The 17,136-nt window shown below is 54.5% G+C and overlaps 4 protein-coding genes across 4 annotated transcripts; 1 reads left to right on the top strand and 3 right to left on the bottom strand.

Annotated features, from left to right (window-relative positions):
- The first annotated feature begins 652 nt into the window (after positions 1 to 652).
- LOC135616613 (E3 ubiquitin-protein ligase PUB23-like) lies at positions 653 to 2,202 on the top strand. Its single transcript, XM_065115982.1, has one exon. The coding sequence runs from the start codon at positions 755 to 757 to the stop codon at positions 1,991 to 1,993; it is 1,239 nt and encodes a 412-aa protein (XP_064972054.1). The 5' UTR covers positions 653 to 754; the 3' UTR covers positions 1,994 to 2,202.
- A 424-nt stretch (positions 2,203 to 2,626) lies between these two features.
- On the bottom strand, positions 2,627 to 4,048 carry LOC135618018 (putative UDP-rhamnose:rhamnosyltransferase 1). Its single transcript, XM_065118919.1, has one exon. The coding sequence runs from the start codon at positions 4,046 to 4,048 to the stop codon at positions 2,627 to 2,629; it is 1,422 nt and encodes a 473-aa protein (XP_064974991.1).
- A 5,635-nt stretch (positions 4,049 to 9,683) lies between these two features.
- LOC135618019 (uncharacterized) lies at positions 9,684 to 11,551 on the bottom strand. The gene is made up of 3 exons (XM_065118920.1): positions 10,814 to 11,551; positions 10,614 to 10,745; positions 9,684 to 10,544 (listed from the first exon to the last, which is right to left on the bottom strand). The coding sequence occupies exons 1-3, from the start codon at positions 11,549 to 11,551 to the stop codon at positions 9,684 to 9,686; spliced, it is 1,731 nt and encodes a 576-aa protein (XP_064974992.1).
- Positions 11,552 to 14,712: 3,161 nt separating this feature from the next.
- Positions 14,713 to 16,134, bottom strand: LOC135618020 (UDP-glycosyltransferase 91C1-like). The gene has a single exon (XM_065118921.1). It carries the CDS (start codon positions 16,132 to 16,134, stop codon positions 14,713 to 14,715), a length of 1,422 nt encoding a protein of 473 aa, XP_064974993.1.
- Between the last annotated feature and the right edge of the window lie 1,002 nt (positions 16,135 to 17,136).

Here is a 17,136-nt window from a genome sequence, read left to right on the forward strand (position 1 = left end):
ACATTAAACTACTCGCATGGCGTTGACTTTCCATTACAATTCTCCTATCAGCTTAATCTTTTGGTATTACGATTCTCCATTTCAAACTTATCCCTCTCTCTCTATTCATCCGATATCCTATTAGTATTTTTATGTAGTATTCTTCCATTGGCTTACAGAGAGATTCCCTCTGGCAACTGAGATTGGCTGACAATGTTATTAGATACGTCAAGTATTTGAAGGCACCTAAGTGTAGTTTAACTGCGTGACAATGAACCTGGCCCGAACAGATTAGATTCGCGGAAGGCCACGTGATGATCTATTACATGCACCGCCGCAATTGTGTTGGAAAAGTCAACACGAGGAAGATGGACGAGCCGTCGGCAGTGATTTATACTTGGATTTGCTTCCTTGTCTCGTCGGGCAATGCTGTCCATGTTCCCAAAGTAATGGCGACGGTGCTTCCACCTCAAACACAGCTCAAAGTGGAATAGAAAAGGGTCCGGTCAACACGAGGGCGGATTTACATCCGTGTTACATATGGCTATGTCAACTCTTTGACCACTCTCTCCCTCCTTGCGTAGCAAGCGATGCATTTGTAGACTCCCTTTGCGTACACTCCGCGTGGACCTCGCCGGCTTCTTCTTCCTTCTGGCTTTAAGTACCTGATCGTCTTCTTCTCCCACCAACTTTGAGACTCAAGGGTTGCACCAAGTAAAGGCATCCTCGTTCAGCTTTCTCGTCTGTTTAGTTCTTGTGGTTTTGGTTGGTGTTGATGGAGGGAGTAGAGATACCGCCTTACTTCCTTTGCCCTATATCTCTGCAACTGATGAAGGACCCGGTGACGCTGTCGACGGGGATCACCTACGACCGCGACAGCATCGAGCGGTGGATCTTTACCGGAGGGCACAATACGTGTCCGGTCACCAAGCGGGCCTTGCCGGACTGCGAGGTCACTCCGAACCACACTCTCCGGCGGTTGATCCAAGCTTGGTGCACCGTTAACGCGTCGAGCGGCGTGGAGCGGGTTCCCACCCCGAAGGCCCCCGTCGAGCAGGGCCAGATCGTGAAGCTCCTCGATGAGGCGAAGCTGCCGCAGTCCCAGCTCAGGTCGCTGGCCAGGCTGCGGGCGATCGTATCCGAGAGCGAGCGGAACAAGCGGTGCGTCGAGGCGACTGCCGGTGTCGTGGACTTCCTGGCATCCGTCATAGCGAACGACGGATATAGCTCGAACGAAGAGGTCGATGATGGATTCGAGTCCACAGGCGCCTGCGACGAGGCACTCAACATTCTCCACTCGCTTCCGATCTCCGAAGGTGGTCTCCTCGACCTCGTGACGAGACATGCCGGCATGATCGAGTCACTGACGACGATACTGAGACGATCGAGTTACCAGTCACGAGCCTACGCGACGCTGTTGCTGAGATCGATGCTTGGAGTGCTCACGCAGGAGAAGCTGATCAATCTCGGTGAGGAGCTATTCCAAGAGATAGTGAACGTCATACACGACCGGATCTCGAACCAGGAGACGAGGGCGGCATTGCATGCCCTCATCGAGGCGTGCCCATGTGCGAGGAACCGAATCAAGGCGGTAAATGCCGGCGCCGTGCACGTCCTGATCGAGCTGCTGCTCGAAGAAGATGACCGGAGGATTTGCGAGTTGGCGCTGGTGGCGATGGACCGGCTCTGCGGGTGCGCCGAGGGGAGGGCGGAGCTCGTGGGGCACGCGGCCGGCATCCCGGTGGTGTCGAAGAAGATACTGCGGGTGTCGGAGATGGCGAGCGAGAGGGCGGTCAGGATACTGCACTCGGTGGCGCGGCACTCGGCTACTCCACGATTGCTGCAGGAGATGATGCAGATGGGAGTGGTGTCCAAACTGTGCCTGGTGCTCCAAGTGGATTGCAAAGCTAAGACCAGGGAGAAAGCGAAGGAGATCCTCAGCATGCATTCAAGGGTGTGGAGGAGCTCCCCTTGTCTTTCCCCACAGTTCCAGGTTTCATATCCTTCTTCGTGACAGTCCAATTGAAGACAGTCAAATTTGTAGATTCAATCTCACAGTATCAAAGAACACATATACGATAATAGTTCACCAATAAGTTGATTGCTTGTTTTTTATCAGCAAAAACATCATTTTTTCCTCATCTAGCTTCAAATCCAAGGAAATTGTAGTGAGTTTGGGAAATAATGGCGCCGATCGTGCCCATACTATGTTACGTTTTTGTCTATGTTAATGACCTTAAATTTGGCAGGGAAAAGCTCTTCTACTGATGAATAGTTTGGAGCATTAACAAAAGATAATATCTGTCTCTCTCATCAAGACTCACAAAGTTGCCATTCAACTGATTGGAACACCAACAACATCAAGAAACTGTAATGAACTTGACGACATAATGGAAAAGTAATTGCGTGTGTAAGACAGTCACAGAGGATTTGGTGGATAAGTATTTAAGAAGATTGGATGGAGCATGTGATTCTCCATTAAAATCCAGAGTCCAAGTTGGAATTACTAGTAGATGGTGAAGCTTTGGGGTCAGAGCAGTAAGTAACGTTGACACCAAGCTTCATGTGACCGAGGAGAATCCAACAACACGAATAAAGCAGAGAACAGCGACGACAAGACTGAGATCTCATATCGATTGCAGCTGAGTTAAGCTTGTTGTCTTCTATGTTCTATCAAGTATTTGAGGAATTCCCACACATGTCGATCATGCAGCTTCTCGTCTCCAAACACCTCTCTGTACTCCTTGGCCTTTGCTCTCAGTGGCTGACCTTGTTCTTCTACCATGACCAACCTCAAGGTCGTCGCTATCCCCTCTCCTGTGAACGATCCATCTTCCTCGTTCCGCGGCACCTCCACGCTAATCTTCCGCTCGACCAGGTTTCTTGCATTCAGACCTTGACCGAACATCAGCGGCATGAGCACGACCGGGAGCCCGAGCGCGAGCCCCTCGATGATCGAGCTCCAACCGGCATGCGTCAGGAATCCGCCCATGGACGGGTGCGCAAGGAGACGGGCTTGAGGGACCCAACCCAAGCACACCAGCCCGCGCCCCTGCGTCCGCTCCTCGAATCCTTCGGGCAGCGCGGCGGGGCTGCCATGCGAGTCTGCCGGTGCTCTCAGTACCAAAACGAAGGGTAATTGGGATCGCTCCAGGCCGAGAGCAATCTCATGCACTTGAGAGCTTGTCAGCTTTACCTCGCTGCCGAATGCAACGTAAACGACTGATTCTGGCTTTTGTTTCGCTAGCCACTGGAAGATGCTGCGCCACCTGCTTTCGCTCTCTGCATCGGTGTCTGATTCCTGAGGTGAGGGAGGGAAGAATCCTACGGGAATCACTGGCCTTTTGTGTAGCTTCCCGAGGAGGTGAAGCCAATCTGGTTCGAACTCTGGGCAGCTCCGAACAGCTATCAATTGGCAATCTTCGAAGGTCCTACCGAACCGATAAGTTTCTGACACACCGGAGGCGTCCGGCAGAACGCAGGGCTTGAAGAGCTCGCGAGCCTCGTAGGGCTTTAAAAAGATGGTGGACTCGAAAGGAACCCACTCAGGCAGCTCCATGAACCGCTCAGGCGTCGCCCTCACTCCTTCAGAGCCCATTAACGATGCGGACGGCCCTACGAAGCTCAGCTCCGCGGCGTTGAAGATGCTAAGATAGGCGCACGGCACGCCGAACTCGGCGGCCACTCGGGGCGCCCAGTAGGCGGCGTAGTCGAAGACGATCCAATCGGGCACGCGGGGCAACGTTTGCCGGAGGAAGCTGGATAACTGGTGTTGGAAGGTGTCGAAGGCCTGCCTCAGGTACGGTCTGAGCTCGTCGGACGGAAGGTCGACCGACGCCTCTGCGTTCTCCGGCAGGTGTTCAATGCTTGGCATGGGAAGCTCGACAAACTGGAGGAGGGAAGAGAGATGGGGAGGAACTCTGGGGAGCCTCTCTATGTTTCTCTTGGTGACGAGCAAGGAGACGCGATGGCCATGTTGGGCCATGCGCTTGGAGAGCTCCATGAACGGAAGCATGTGCCCGAAGGCCACCCATGGGAGCATGACAATATGCAGACTGCCATTGTCCATGGAGGGAGAAGGATGAAGAATGAAGAGCAAAGACAGGGCTGTTTGTGGAAGACAGAGATGCGGCAAGGGAAGACTGGGGAAAGAAGGACGAATGAATGGGGCAACAAAGCAGAGACTCTATTCGCATGACGACGATCCTGCCATGTCATAGGAGAAGCCTTCCTCTCGCAGCCGTCGCTGTTGATCGACCTGGCCAATATCTAAACATCCTACCCCACAATTTGGTGTCGGCAGAAGCATCACGCCAATGGCGGTCGGGTGACATCCACAAGGATAATAATAATAAATGATAAGGAAAACGATGGAACAGTATTTGCACCGACAGATACAACAGTAAACATATAAATGTGCATGTCGTATATATTGACTAACATGTATAGAGCATAAATTTCTTGACTGACAAAGACGAGCATCAAGTTGAGTTGCCGAACTTAATTTTACAGTAAGCAATACTAAGCAAAATGAAGCACAAACAACAATAATAATAATATCACATAAACTGACAAAAGCTCAGTAACAGAGAAATTAGACTCAAAGGGCGGATTGTATTTGCCATGATCTCTCCAAAAGCAAATTGAGCTTTGCTAACTATTCTGGTAGAATATGTGTTCATTTGACTCACCAAATAGTTTGCTTGACACAAAAAAAATTACAGGACGCTTGTATTAGAAGTTGTTGATGGAAACACTCATTGAGCCATTGCCTCAGGGCCGACGCAGCTCAGTTAAGTCCGGATGAGTGGGGATCTTCCCGAGACGGCCTTCGAATCCGTCGAGGTGGTCTGATGCGGTGGTCGGGATGGGATCGTTGTTTCCTTCGGGTAGGAACTCCTCGCCTTCACATCCGGCGGGGCGGCCTCTGCTTCGCACCTGCACAAAGGTTGGGTCGGGGTGCTCGGCCCAACCCCTCCGACGATCAAGTCAGATGATAGTGGTCCCCGATGCCCCTCTCCCCGATGAACGAGAGGGTATTTATAGGGAAGCTTACTGCTTCCTGAGTTGCCTGCTTGCAGGGGGCAAGCTGGTAGCGTCTGACACTGGTGTTGGCGTGGCGTGAAGGATTGAGCTTGAGCAGGGTGTTAAAGTGCCTCGGTCGGCATTCCGATCTGCATTGACTAGGTGTTGTGAGGCGTTATTTGGGACAGCTGACGTCATGCGAGTCTTATCGCAGTTATTATCCTCATCATTATTCCCCCCGGAAAGAAGCTATGCGTCGGTTGTCATACTGGGAGTCCGATGCATGGCTTCGGCTTTGAGAAACTGTCCCTGCCGGGCGTTAGCCGGTCCGTTGCCAGGGGTGCGGGGGTCGTGGAGTTTCGTAGGCGGGCTGGCTGCGCAGGTGTGGTCTCGGGAAGCGTGGAGTCGAGGAGTATGATGCAGGCGGGCTGGCCGCACAGGTGTGGTCTCGGGAAGCATGGAGCCGAGGAGCACGACGCAGGCGGGCTGGCCGCGCAGGTGTGGTCTCAGGAAGCATGGAGCCGAGGAGCACGACGCAGGCGGGCTGGCCGCGCAGGTGTTGTCTCAGGAAGCATGGAGCCGAGGAGCACGATGCAGGCGGGCTGGCCGCGCAGGTGTGGTCTCGGGAGCATGGAGCCGAGGAGCACGACGTAGGCGGGCTGTCTACGCAGGTGTGGTCTCGAGAGGTGTGCAGTCGAGGAGCACGACGCAGGCGGGCTGGCTGCGCAGGTGTGGTCTCGAGAGCATGGAGCCGAGGAGCACGACGCAGGCGGGCTGGCTGCGCAGGTGTGGTCTCGAGAGCATGGAGCCGAGGAGCACGACGCAGGCGGGCTGGCCGCGCAGGTGTGGTCTTGGGAGGCATGCAGCCGAGGAGCACGTGGAGCCAAGAAGCATGACGCAGGCGGGCTGGCCGCGCAGGTGTGGTCTCAGGAAGCATGGAGCCGAGGAGCACGACGCAGGCGGGCTGGCCGCGCGGGTGTGGTCTTGGGAAGCATGAAGCCGAGGAGCACGACGCAGGCGGGCTGACCGTGCAGGTGTGATCTCAGGAAGCATAAAGCCGAGGAGCACGACGCAGGCAGGTTGGCCACGTCGGTGTGGTCTCGGGAGGCGTGCAGCCGAGAAGCTACTTGCGTTGTTGTCCCTTTATACCAACTTGCCCGTGGTGGGGGACTGAGAACCCCCCTTCCTTGTGAGTTCTTGGGGGCCAGCTCTTTGCATCGTAGTATGCTTTCAGGCATCGAGATCGAGGCGCCAGGACTCTGCCGTTTGCTTGGCTTGCCCCTGAGTTGCCGCGTTAGGCCTTTGGCCTCCCTGACGCAACGTGGCGGGCAGGCGAGCACGTGAGTGGGCTGTCGCCCACTTTTGGGAGGCGAAGGGACGCTGGTTTCGGCGGGATCTCTCCTTTAAATAGGGCGCGTCCGGCTTCGTTCCCATCTCTCGCTGCTGAGTCTTCTCCTTCGAATCTCGTCGTCCCCTTTCTAGCCGTTCTCCTCGCCTCCAGTGTCACCTCCCTTCCCCACGTAGCCCCTTCCTGTTTCCCATTAAGGTCGGTGAGGATGACCTCCTCTTCTTCTTCCTCTTCTTCATCCTCCAATAGAGCTAGGGAGAGACCCCTTTCGCCATCCCCCGTGGAGTCCTCTGATGGGGAAGCGGCGCAGGCCCTTAAGGCCTTAATGTGGCTGCATGACCTCGACTCCACCGTGAGCGGGTCGTCGCTGAAGAGACTTCGGGAGCGCTATAGTATCCCGGAGGATTATATCCTCAGCGCCCCCGAACCGGGGCAGTGGGCCTACGACCAGATTCTGATGGGTTTTGCGCTAACCCTAGACGCCCTAGAGGCGGGTCTGCGCCTTCCCCTTCACCTTCTCATTGTCTCTTGTATCTCTCTGTGGTGAATCTCGCCATCCCAGGTGGCGTCGAACTCTTGGCGCTACCCAGTGGCATTCTTGGGGGAATGTCACTACGCCAATATCACCCCCACCCTCAACCTGTTCCTTTCCTGTTATCGCCTTTCCAAGGGGTTGAGGGGTTATTTCCTGTCAGCCCGAGTGGGTTTTCGAGTCGGGGGGACCCCTTCCAGTAACAAAGGATGGAAGGGGAGGTTTTTTTATGTCAGTTGTGCGAGAGATTGGGGTTTCGAGGTCTGGTGGTCCGCGAGAGTGATCGATAACACCGCCCCGAGCCTCAGCGACGAAGAGCGCCAGGATCTGGGGAGGCTCCGTGAGGTTCTCCCCAGCTCCCAGGGCATCCGGAACATGACCGAGCGGTGGCTGGTCGAGGCGGGTCTCAGTCCGACGCCTCAGGGTATGTTAATAGTGCCCGGTCCGGGTATTCCGTGGCTCGCCCTTAGTCCTAACTTTTGTCTGACTTCTTACAGAAATGGTGAACCTCCGATCCCTTCTAGGTGGTTGGGCGTCATCGGCTTCTTCTCCACGCCCATCGGCCGACCCGAAGCCTGGCTCGAAGGATGCCCCGCTGGAGATTGAGGACGGGCATCCTCGGAAGAAAGCCAAGACCACTGCCTCCTAGGGAGTTGAGGCGGCCCCGGGACGGGTGGACCGAGCAGAGGCAGGCCCTCCTTGAAGCGCGACGGGACCCAGTCGGGAGGCGATAGGGAAGGACCCGCGCCCTCCCTCTGTGCGCGACCTGTGCCGACTACCCGTGGGCGACAACGAGCCGTTTCTGTCGCGAGTGGTGGGTGAGATCTCGATAGGGGAGGCAAGCGACCCCCTGGTCACCTGCTATGGGGGCATGTCCTAGGTGGACAGAGTGTGGGCCGGAGGGGATTCCTTCGTCGCATTCCTCCAGGGTGCGCTTCATCCCGACATGGCTCGGGATATATATATACCTTGCCCTCAGAGGCTCTGCTTTGCAAGTCAGCCAAGTCCCTAACATTGGTAAGTATTGCGCTTGTTATTTCTAGTTATACATCCAACAGTGTTCCTCCTGACCTCTCCTCTTTCTTACATGGCATTCACTACGCGATGGCCCTGATGGACCGGGTGCGTGACGCTGGCCGAATCATCGGGGCCTCAGCGGGCGCAACACCGAGCTGCGCCGTCAAGTGGAGGAGATCCGAGCCGGAGTGGGCCCGAAAGCTATGGCGGTTGCTGAGAAGCATGTGGCGGATTCAGAGGCGGAGGTGGCTTGCCTCAAATCGGAGCTCCAGACATCCGAAAGTTCGAATAAGGAGCTCCAGAAAATTTTGCGGGTAGAGCGGACCGAGCTCCGTTTGTTAAAGACAGAGGCGAGCACCCTAGCAAAAAGTTGGAGGAGGTGAAGGCAGAGGCAAGAGCGGCTTCCGAGGCACTTGCTGAGGAGCCTCGCCTCCGACCCGACAAGGACAAGGAGCTGCTCGCGACATATAAAAAATCCGAGGGGTTCGAACTCGGGCTGACGCGGACGGGGCAGGTTTCTTTCGAATATGGATACCGGATCGCTCTGGCCCGCTTCTGTGTGCGCCACCCAGGGCTTGAGGTAGAGGAGGATCCCTTCACTTCCCACCCCGAAAATCTAGAGGTGGACATGTCCGAGGATGTCCCTTTCGACGATCGCCTGGAGGTCCCGAAGGAATAAAAGGGTCCTGTAACTTTGTAGTTTTTTTTCTAAGGGGTCGGTCTGTAAGTCAGCGTCGAGTCCTGTAGTCCCAGTTTTTCTTAAATGAAAGAAAATTTTCTTTTCTTGCATATTGCCAATCTTTCGCTTTCTCACATGAAAAACTTCTTAAGGTTTTGGACGTTCCATGTCCTTGGTAAAGAACAGCCGGCCATCGTCGCGAGCCGGTACGTGCCCGGTCAGACAATCTCGACGACCCGATAAGGTCCTTCCCATTTGGGAGTGAGCTTACCGTGCGCTCGGGTTGGGTTACTTACCTCGACCCTGCGCAGCACTAGGTTGTCCAGCTTGATAGGTCGGGGGCGGACCCTTCTGTTGTAAATCCTAACGACGACTCTTTTGTAGGAGAGGGCCTTCAGGTGCATGTCGGCTCGCCTTTCCTCGAGCAAGTCCAATCCAGCTTGGAGTCCGTCGGCCGATGTCCTTTCATTATAAGATTTCGTTCGTGGGGTGGTAATCTCCACCTCAGCGGGCAGGACGGCCTCGGCACCGAACGCTAGGCTGTAAGGGGATTCCCTAGTTGCGGTTTTAGGTGTGGTCCGTAAGGACCATAAGATGCTCGAGAGCTCATCAACCCAAGTGGATTGGGCCACGAGCGCCCTTCTCCTGAGTCCGCCTAGGATGGCTCGGTTGGTCACCTCGGCCAGCCCGTTCGTTTGGGGGTGCGCGATCAAGCTGAACCTCAGCTGTATCCCATTGGTCACGCAGAACTCTTTGACCCGAGCACTGGTGAATTGCGTCCCATTGTCGGTGATAATGACTCTGGGCAGACCAAACCGGGTAATGATGTTCCTCCACACGAATCTTTCCACCTGACGCTCCGTGATCGCTACCAGTGGTTCGGCCACGACCCATTTGGTGAAGTAGTCTATCCCGACAATAATATATCTTTGTTGTCCCGAAACTAGGGGGAAAGGGCCAAGAATGTCCATCCCCCACTGTGTGAAAGGCCATGCGCAGTCCACGGGAGTCAGCAGTACCGCCGGCTGCCGGGGCGTTGGTGCGTGCCTCTGACATGCGTCGCATCTTTGCATATACGATTTTGCGTCTCGGCACATAGTGGGCTAGTAGTACCCTTGACAAAGTATCTTAAACGCCAGGGTGCGCCCACCTATGTGCTCACCGCAAATACCACCGTGGACCTCGACGAGAACCAACTGAGCCTCTTCGGGCTCGAGGCAGCGTAGGAGGGGGCGTGAGTATGACCTCCTGTATAACCGTCTGCTGATTTCACAGTACCAGGCCTGGGTCCGGCGCAGGCGCCGAGCCACGATTTCATCCTCGGGAAGCATCCCATGACGTTTGAATTGTAACACCTCCTGCACCAATGTTGTTAGGGGGCCAGCAGAGGCTACCGCTGCGACCGTGATGGCGCGGGTGGGGAATTCCTCCACGTCGGGCTCGCCCTCGGGACCCGATCTTAAGGCCAGTTTTGCCAGCGTGTCCGCTCGCTCGTTCTGGCATCTCGGCACCCTGGATAATGTGAAGCGGGAAAAATGGGCAGCGAGAGCTCTTACCTCCACCAGATACTTTGACATGGTTGGGTCCCGGGACTCATACCCGCCGGTGAGCTCTTCGGCGACCAGCTGTGAATCGGTGAGGACGTGTATGTCGCCCACTTGCATTTCGACAGCTAATCTGAGCCCCGCCAGCAGCGCTTCGTACTCTGCCTCGTTGTTGGTGGCCTTGAATCCGAAGCGAAGGGAGCGCTCGAGCGAGTGCCCGTCGGGGGCTTCTAACACCAACCTGGCCCCCACGCCTTTTTGGCCGGATGATCCATCCATGCGGAGGAGCCATCCCGTCTTCACGCGTTCTAGTTCCTCGCCCTCGGGCTGAGTCAGTTCTGAGATGAAGTCGGCCACCACCTGTGCTTTGATGGCAGTCCTCGGGATGTACTGAATATCGAACTCACCGAGCTCCACTGACTACTTGAGGAGGCGACCTGCAAGGTCAAATTTAGACAAAATCTGTCGGAGCGGATGGTTGGTGATTACCTCGATCGGATGAGCTTGGAAGTAGGGACACAGCTTCCGGGCGGTAAATACGAGCGCCAGCGCCAGTTTCTCGATCGGAGGGTATCGCTCCTCGGGTCCGTTAAGGACATGGCTAGTGTAGTAGACCGGTAGCTGCTCTCCAGAAGCCTCCTTGATCAGGACAGAACTTACTACGTGCCGAGAGGCGGCCAAGTAGACACCCAGCTTTTCCCGAGGGGACACCCGAAGCGAGGTAAGGGAGCGACGCCAGATGCTCCTTCACATGGGCGAAAGCCTCCTCGCATTCCGCTGTCCACGCGAAGTCCTTGGGTTCCTTCAGAGCCCGGAAGAAGGGGAGGCACCGGTCGCCCGAAACGGGATAGGAACCTTGACATGGCGGCGAGCCTCCCGTTTAAGCGCTGCAACTCCCTGACTGTCCGAGAGGCCTGCATGTCGATGATTGCCCGTACCTTTTCGGGGTTCGCATCGATTCCCCTTTCATGTATGATGAACATGAGGAATTTGCCCGAGTTGATACCGAAGGCGCACTTGGCGGAGTTGAGTCGCATGTTATACCTTCGTAGCGTGTCGAAGGTCTCGGCCAAGTCGGAGAAGTGAGTCGTGGTCGTGTGACTTTTCACAATCATATCGTCGACGTAGACCTCCATGTTTCTCCCAATCTGGTGAGCAAACATTTTGTTCACGGTCCTTTGATACGTAGCCCCGGCGTTCTTCAGCCCGAATGGCATAACCTTGTAGAAGTATACCCCTTGGTCGGTGAGGAATGCAGTGTGCTGCTGATCCTCGGGTGCCATTCTGATCTGGTTGTAGTCGAAGAAGGCGTCCATGAACAACAGGCGGGCGTGACCGGCCGTTGCGTCGGCCAACTGGTTGATCCGTGGGAGGGGGTAGCAGTCCTTTGGACAAGCACAATTAAGATCGGTGTAGTCAACGCACATTCTCCAGCTTCCATTAGGTTTCTTCACGAGGACTACATTGGATAACCAGCGTGGGAACTTGGCCTCTTCAATGAAGCCTCCGCCAGAAGTCGTTCTACCTCTCCTCGGATAGCCTGCTGGCGTTCGGGGGTATGACGTCAGGGCTTCTACTTTACTGGCCGCACATCGGGGGAGATGCACAAGTGGTACTGAGATACCTCAGTGTCGACGCCTGGCATGTTAGTAGGTGACCAGGTGAAGACACCGATATTCTCTTGGAGGAGATTAATGAGCTGGGCTCGCTCCTGCTCAGGAAGCTCTGACCCGAGCTTTACCGTTCGATCGGGGCATCCCTCTAGTAGTGGCACATCCACCGTAGGCTCTGTTGGCTTGGGGTGCTGGGTCGGCCTTTTCGCTTCTCGAGAGTCTTTGAGGGGCAGTTCAACCCTCTTTTTGTGCAGGGAGACCGCGGTCAAGTAACACCGCCTTGACTCGCGGGGGCTCCCCCTGGCCTCTCCAACCCTCGCACGGGTCGGTAACTTTAAGGTTCGATGGTAGGTGGAGATAACCGCTCTGAATTTATTGAGGGTGGGGCACCCCAGGATCGCGTTGTAAGCAGTAGGAAGGTCGACTACCAAGAAAGTTGCCATTACCGTCTTCGTCCTCGGTACTTCCCCGAGGGTTAAAGGCAAGGTGATTGCACCCAACGGTGAAATTGATTCACCAGTGAACCCGGTGAGCGTTGAGCTCATAGGCTCCAGGGCGTCACGGGAGAGCCCGAGCTTCTGGAAGGCGTCCAGATAAAGGATGTCGGTCGAGCTTCTAGTGTTGACCACGATCCTCTTTACTTGAGCGTTGGTGATCCTGGTGGCCACCACCAACGCGTCATCGTGTTCGGGCTGCATGGCTCTCTCGGCGGGAAATGTGACCTCGGGCTCGGGCCCGCGCCCAGGGTCTTCGGTTGTGGTAGCGCGGGCGTATGCTTTCTGCCCAGACATACTATTTCCCCCAGACGTCGGGCCACCCGTGATTACGTCGATCTGCCTTTCGATAGGGGCCCTTGGGCCGTGGGGAAAGCTCTTTATCCTGTCGTAGATAGCAGCCGAGGTGCCCTCTTCGAATCAACTCCTCGATTTGCCGCTTCAACTCGCGGCACTCCTCCGTATCATGCCCGTTTTGCCAGTGGAAACGACAATATCGCGTCTTGTCCGTGAGCTCCCATGGGCTCCTCATCGGGTCGGGGGCTCAGAGCAGCCCCTTCTCCTTTATCTGGAGAAATATATGTGTTCGAGATGTTCCCAAGGCGGGGAGAGGCAACCTCGGCGCGGACGGGTCGGACCGATCCAATATGCGCCTCGGCGGGCCAAGTAGCTGCCCTCGTGGTGGCTTCGTCCGGGGCCTTTTGTGCTCCTCATGTCTCCCCGACATCCACATTTCCGCCGCAACATAGTGGTTGGCTCGTTGGAGCATTTTCGAAACTACGGCGGGGGGTCGTTCTACGAGGGACCAGAAGAACCTAGAGGGACGGAGACTCGCCATGAATGCCTGCATCAACAAAGAGGGCCACATGAGCCTGAAATGCAGCCACATGGTCCGCGGGGTCGGTGGTGCCATCGTAAGCGTCCAGGGAGGGAAGTCGAAAGTTCACGGGCACCGGTTGGTCCCGTATTTCAGCCACGAACGGTGACCCCCGGTGTGCATCGTCCCCTAGCTCTCCCTTTGAGGCATGAACCTCCTTCTGTACTTCTTCAAGTCATTGATCGAAAAGGCGTAACTGGGCTCGGAAGGAGTCCGTCGAGCCCGAGGATATCGTCCCCTGCTCGGGTCGGCCGGCCAGGTTTTCCATTGCTTGATCTCCAAGGGGAAACGCCTGGGTCTGGGGTGAGCCAGGAAGCGCCGAGGTTGTAGTGCGAGCAGACGCAGATGGTTCTAATCGACACGTAGGCTGGGCCGCCGACGGGTTTGTCGATTGGGAAATGAGCGGGATGACGGTCTGCACCATTCCCGCCAAAATTCAGACCTGGTGGGAAAGGTCCTGGAAGGCCTCAGTCGACATGGGCGAAGGGACGCTGGGAGCGCCCTCGGGCGGAAGCAGACCCAGGTCGTTAAACAAGTGTCAGTAGCGTTCCGAGGTCGTGACGAGGTCGTCTGATCGCGACCCGTCACGCGAGGGGCGCATGGCCGACGCCCCTGTTAAGTACGATCCCTCGGTTGGAGGCTCGTCGGGGTCAGTCTGAGGGTCCCTCGACATTCGTGGCCCTCCTTCTAGCGCCAAATCTGTTGATGGAGCCGTGGCCTCGGAGATGGCGAGCGAGAGGGCGGTCAGGATACTGCACTCGGTGGTGCGGCACTCGGCTACTCCTCGATTGCTGCAGGAGATGATGCAGATGGGAGTGGTGTCCAAACTGTGCCTGGTGCTCCAAGTGGATTGCAAAGCTAAGACCAGGGAGAAAGCGAAGGAGATCCTCAGCATGCATTCAAGGGTGTGGAGGAGCTCCCCTTGTCTTTCCCCACAGTTCCAGGTTTCATATCCTTCTTCGTGACAGTCAAATTGAAGACAGTCAAATTTGTAGATTCAATCTCACAGTATCAAAGAACACATATACGATAATAGTTCAGCAATAAGTTGATTGCTTGTTTTTTATCAGCAAAAACATCATTTTTTCCTCATCTAGCTTCAAATCCAAGGAAATTGTAGTGAGTTTGGGAAATAATGGTGCCGATCGTGCCCATACTATGTTACGTTTTTGTCTATGTTAATGACCTTAAATTTGGCAGGGGAAAGCTCTTCTTCTACTGATGAATAGTTTGGAGCATTAACAAAAGATAATATCTCTGTTCTCTCTCAACAAGACTCACAAAGCTGCCAGTCAACTGATACGAACACCAACAACATAAAGAAACTGTAATGAACTTGACGACTGAGTGGAAAAGTAATTGCGTACGTAAGACAGTCACAGAGGTTTTGGTGGATAAGTATTTAAGAAGATTGGATGAAGCATGTGATTCTCCATTAAAATCCAGAGTCCAAGTTGGAATTACTAGTAGATGGTGAAGCTTTGGGGTCAGAGCAGTAAGTAACGTTGACACCAAGCTTCATGTGACCGAGGAGAATCCAACAACACGAATAAAGCAGAGAACAGCGACGACAAGACTGAGATCTCATATCGATTGCAGCTGAGTTAAGCTTGTTGTCTTCTATGTTCTATCAAGTATTTGAGGAATTCCCACACATGTCGATCATGCAGCTTCTCGTCTCCAAACACCTCTCTGTACTCCTTGGCCTTCGCTCTCAGTGGCTGACCTTGTTCTTCTACCATGACCAACCTCAAGGTCGTCGCTATCCCCTCTCCTGTGAACGATCCATCTTCCTCGTTCCGCGGCACCTCCACGCTAATCTTCCGCTCGACCAGGTTTCTTGCATTCAGACCTTGATCGAACAGCAGCGGCATGAGCACGACCGGGAGCCCGAGCGCGAGCCCTTCGATGATCGAGCTCCAACCGGCATGCGTCAGGAATCCGCCCATGGACGGGTGCGCAAGGAGCCGGGCTTGAGGGACCCAACCCAAGCACACCAGCCCGCGCCCCTGCGTCCGCTCCTCGAATCCTTCCGGCAGCGCGGCGGGGCCGCCGTGCGAGTCTGCCGGTGCTCTCAGTGCCCAAACGAAGGGTAATTGGGATCGCTCCAGGCCGAGAGCAATCTCATGCACTTGAGAGCTTGTCAGCTTTACCTCGCTGCCGAATGCGACGTAAACGACTGATTCTGGCTTTTGTTTCGCTAGCCACTGGAAGATGCTGCGCCACCTGCTTTCGCTTTCTGCATCGGCGTCTGATTCCTGAGGCGAGGGAGGGAAGAATCCTACGGGAATCACTGGTTTTTTGTGTAGCTTCCCGAGAAGGTGAAGCCAATCTGGTTCGAACTCTGGGCAGCTCCGAACAGCTATCAATTGGGAATCTTGCAAGGTCCTACCGAACCGATAAGTTTCTGACACACCTGAGGCGTCCGGCAGAACGCAGGGCTTGAAGAGCTCGCGAGCCTCGTAGGGCTTGTAAAACATGGTGGACTCGAAAGGAACCCACTCAGGCAGCTCCATGAACTGCTCAGGCGTCGCCCTCACGCCTTCACAGCCCATTAACGATGCGGACGGCCCAATGAAGCTCAGCACCGCGGCGTTGAAGATGCTAAGAAGGGCGCACGGCACGCCGAACTCGGCGGCCACTCGGGGCGCCCAGTAGGCGGCGTAGTCGAAGACGATCCAATCGGGCACGCGGGGCAACGTTTGCCGGAGGAAGCTGGATAACTGGTGTTGGAAGGTGTCGAAGGCCTGCCTCAGGTACGGTCTGAGCTCGTCGGACGGAAGGTCGACCGACGCCTCAACGTTCTCCGGCAGGTGTTCGATGCTTGGCATGGGAAGCTCGACAAACTGGAGGAGGGAAGAGAGATGGGGAGGAACTCTGGGGAGCCTCTCTATGTTTCTCTTGGTGACGAGCAAGGAGACGCGATGGCCATGTTGGGCCATGCGCTTGGAGAGCTCCATGAACGGAAGCATATGGCCGAAGGCCACCCATGGGAGCATGACAATATGCAGGCTGCCATCGTCCATGGAGGGAGAAGGATGAAGATCAAAGACAAAGATGCGGCAAGGGAAGAATGGGGAAAGGAGGACGAATGAATGGGGCAACAAAGCAGAGACTGTGTTGCTCTAGCAGCCGCCGTTGTTGATCGACTTGGCCAATATCTAAACATCCTACTCCACAATTTGGTGCTCTGAGAATTTGACGGTCGGCAGAAGCATCCACAAGGATAATAATAATAAATGATAAGGAAAACGATGGAATAGTATTTGTACCTGCAGATACACCAGTAAACATATAAATGTGCATGTCGTATAGATTGACGAACATGTGTCTTTGAATGTAGATAGAGCATATATTTCTTGACTGACAAAGACAAGCAACAAGCTGAGCTGCTGAACTTAATTTTACAGTAAGCAATACTAAGCAAAATGAAGCACAAACCACAATAATAATATCACATAAACTGACAAAAGCTCAGTAACAGAGAAATTAGACTCAAAGGGCGGATTATATTTGCCATGATCTCTCCAAAAGCAAATTGAGCTTTGCCATCCTCCTGCATGTGGTCTAACTATTCTGGTAGAATATGTGTTAATTTGACTCACCAAATAGTTTGCTTGACACAAAAAAATTACAGGACCCTTGTAATAAAAGTCAACAGTATAAACCACTAAGTTAATTCATTCAATCCACAATAGTGGGTGGGATGTCATACCATGAGGAAAACGATGGAATGATCGTATAGTGGGTGGGATGTCATACCATGAGGAAGTCTAACGTAATGAGAAAGTGATTGCTATTAATTATCAACATAACAAATAAAACAGACGATGTAACAGCAGGATTAGGGCTTCATTGGGAGAAGCATTATTGGTACAAATTAACCAGTGAACAGCATGACTGAATAGCAAACATATTGTAATTCATTGCTGTCCAGCTTTATAATTTCCTTTGCATGTCCAAGGCCAACGACCAGCATTTGTCTCTAAATTCATAAATGCATTTGGTCGCAATGTGCCTGTTATTCA

This window comes from Musa acuminata, chromosome BXJ2-7 (assembly GCF_036884655.1).
Source record: "Musa acuminata AAA Group cultivar baxijiao chromosome BXJ2-7, Cavendish_Baxijiao_AAA, whole genome shotgun sequence".
Classification (NCBI taxonomy): domain Eukaryota; kingdom Viridiplantae; phylum Streptophyta; class Magnoliopsida; order Zingiberales; family Musaceae; genus Musa; species Musa acuminata.

Coding starts and splice junctions, on each gene's coding strand:
- LOC135618018 (XM_065118919.1), bottom strand. CDS start 4,048: ATGGACAATGGCAGTCTGCATATTGTCATGCTCCCATGGGTGGCCTTC.
- LOC135616613 (XM_065115982.1), top strand. CDS start 755: ATGGAGGGAGTAGAGATACCGCCTTACTTCCTTTGCCCTATATCTCTG.
- LOC135618020 (XM_065118921.1), bottom strand. CDS start 16,134: ATGGACGATGGCAGCCTGCATATTGTCATGCTCCCATGGGTGGCCTTC.
- LOC135618019 (XM_065118920.1), bottom strand. CDS start 11,551: ATGTGCGTTGACTACACCGATCTTAATTGTGCTTGTCCAAAGGACTGC. Junction 10,746..10,813: donor GTCCCCTCGGGAAAAGCTGG/GTGTCTACTTGG, acceptor TCTGGAGAGCAG/CTACCGGTCTACTACACTAG. Junction 10,545..10,613: donor TCCAAGCTCATCCGATCGAG/GTAATCACCAAC, acceptor CTCCTCAAGTAG/TCAGTGGAGCTCGGTGAGTT.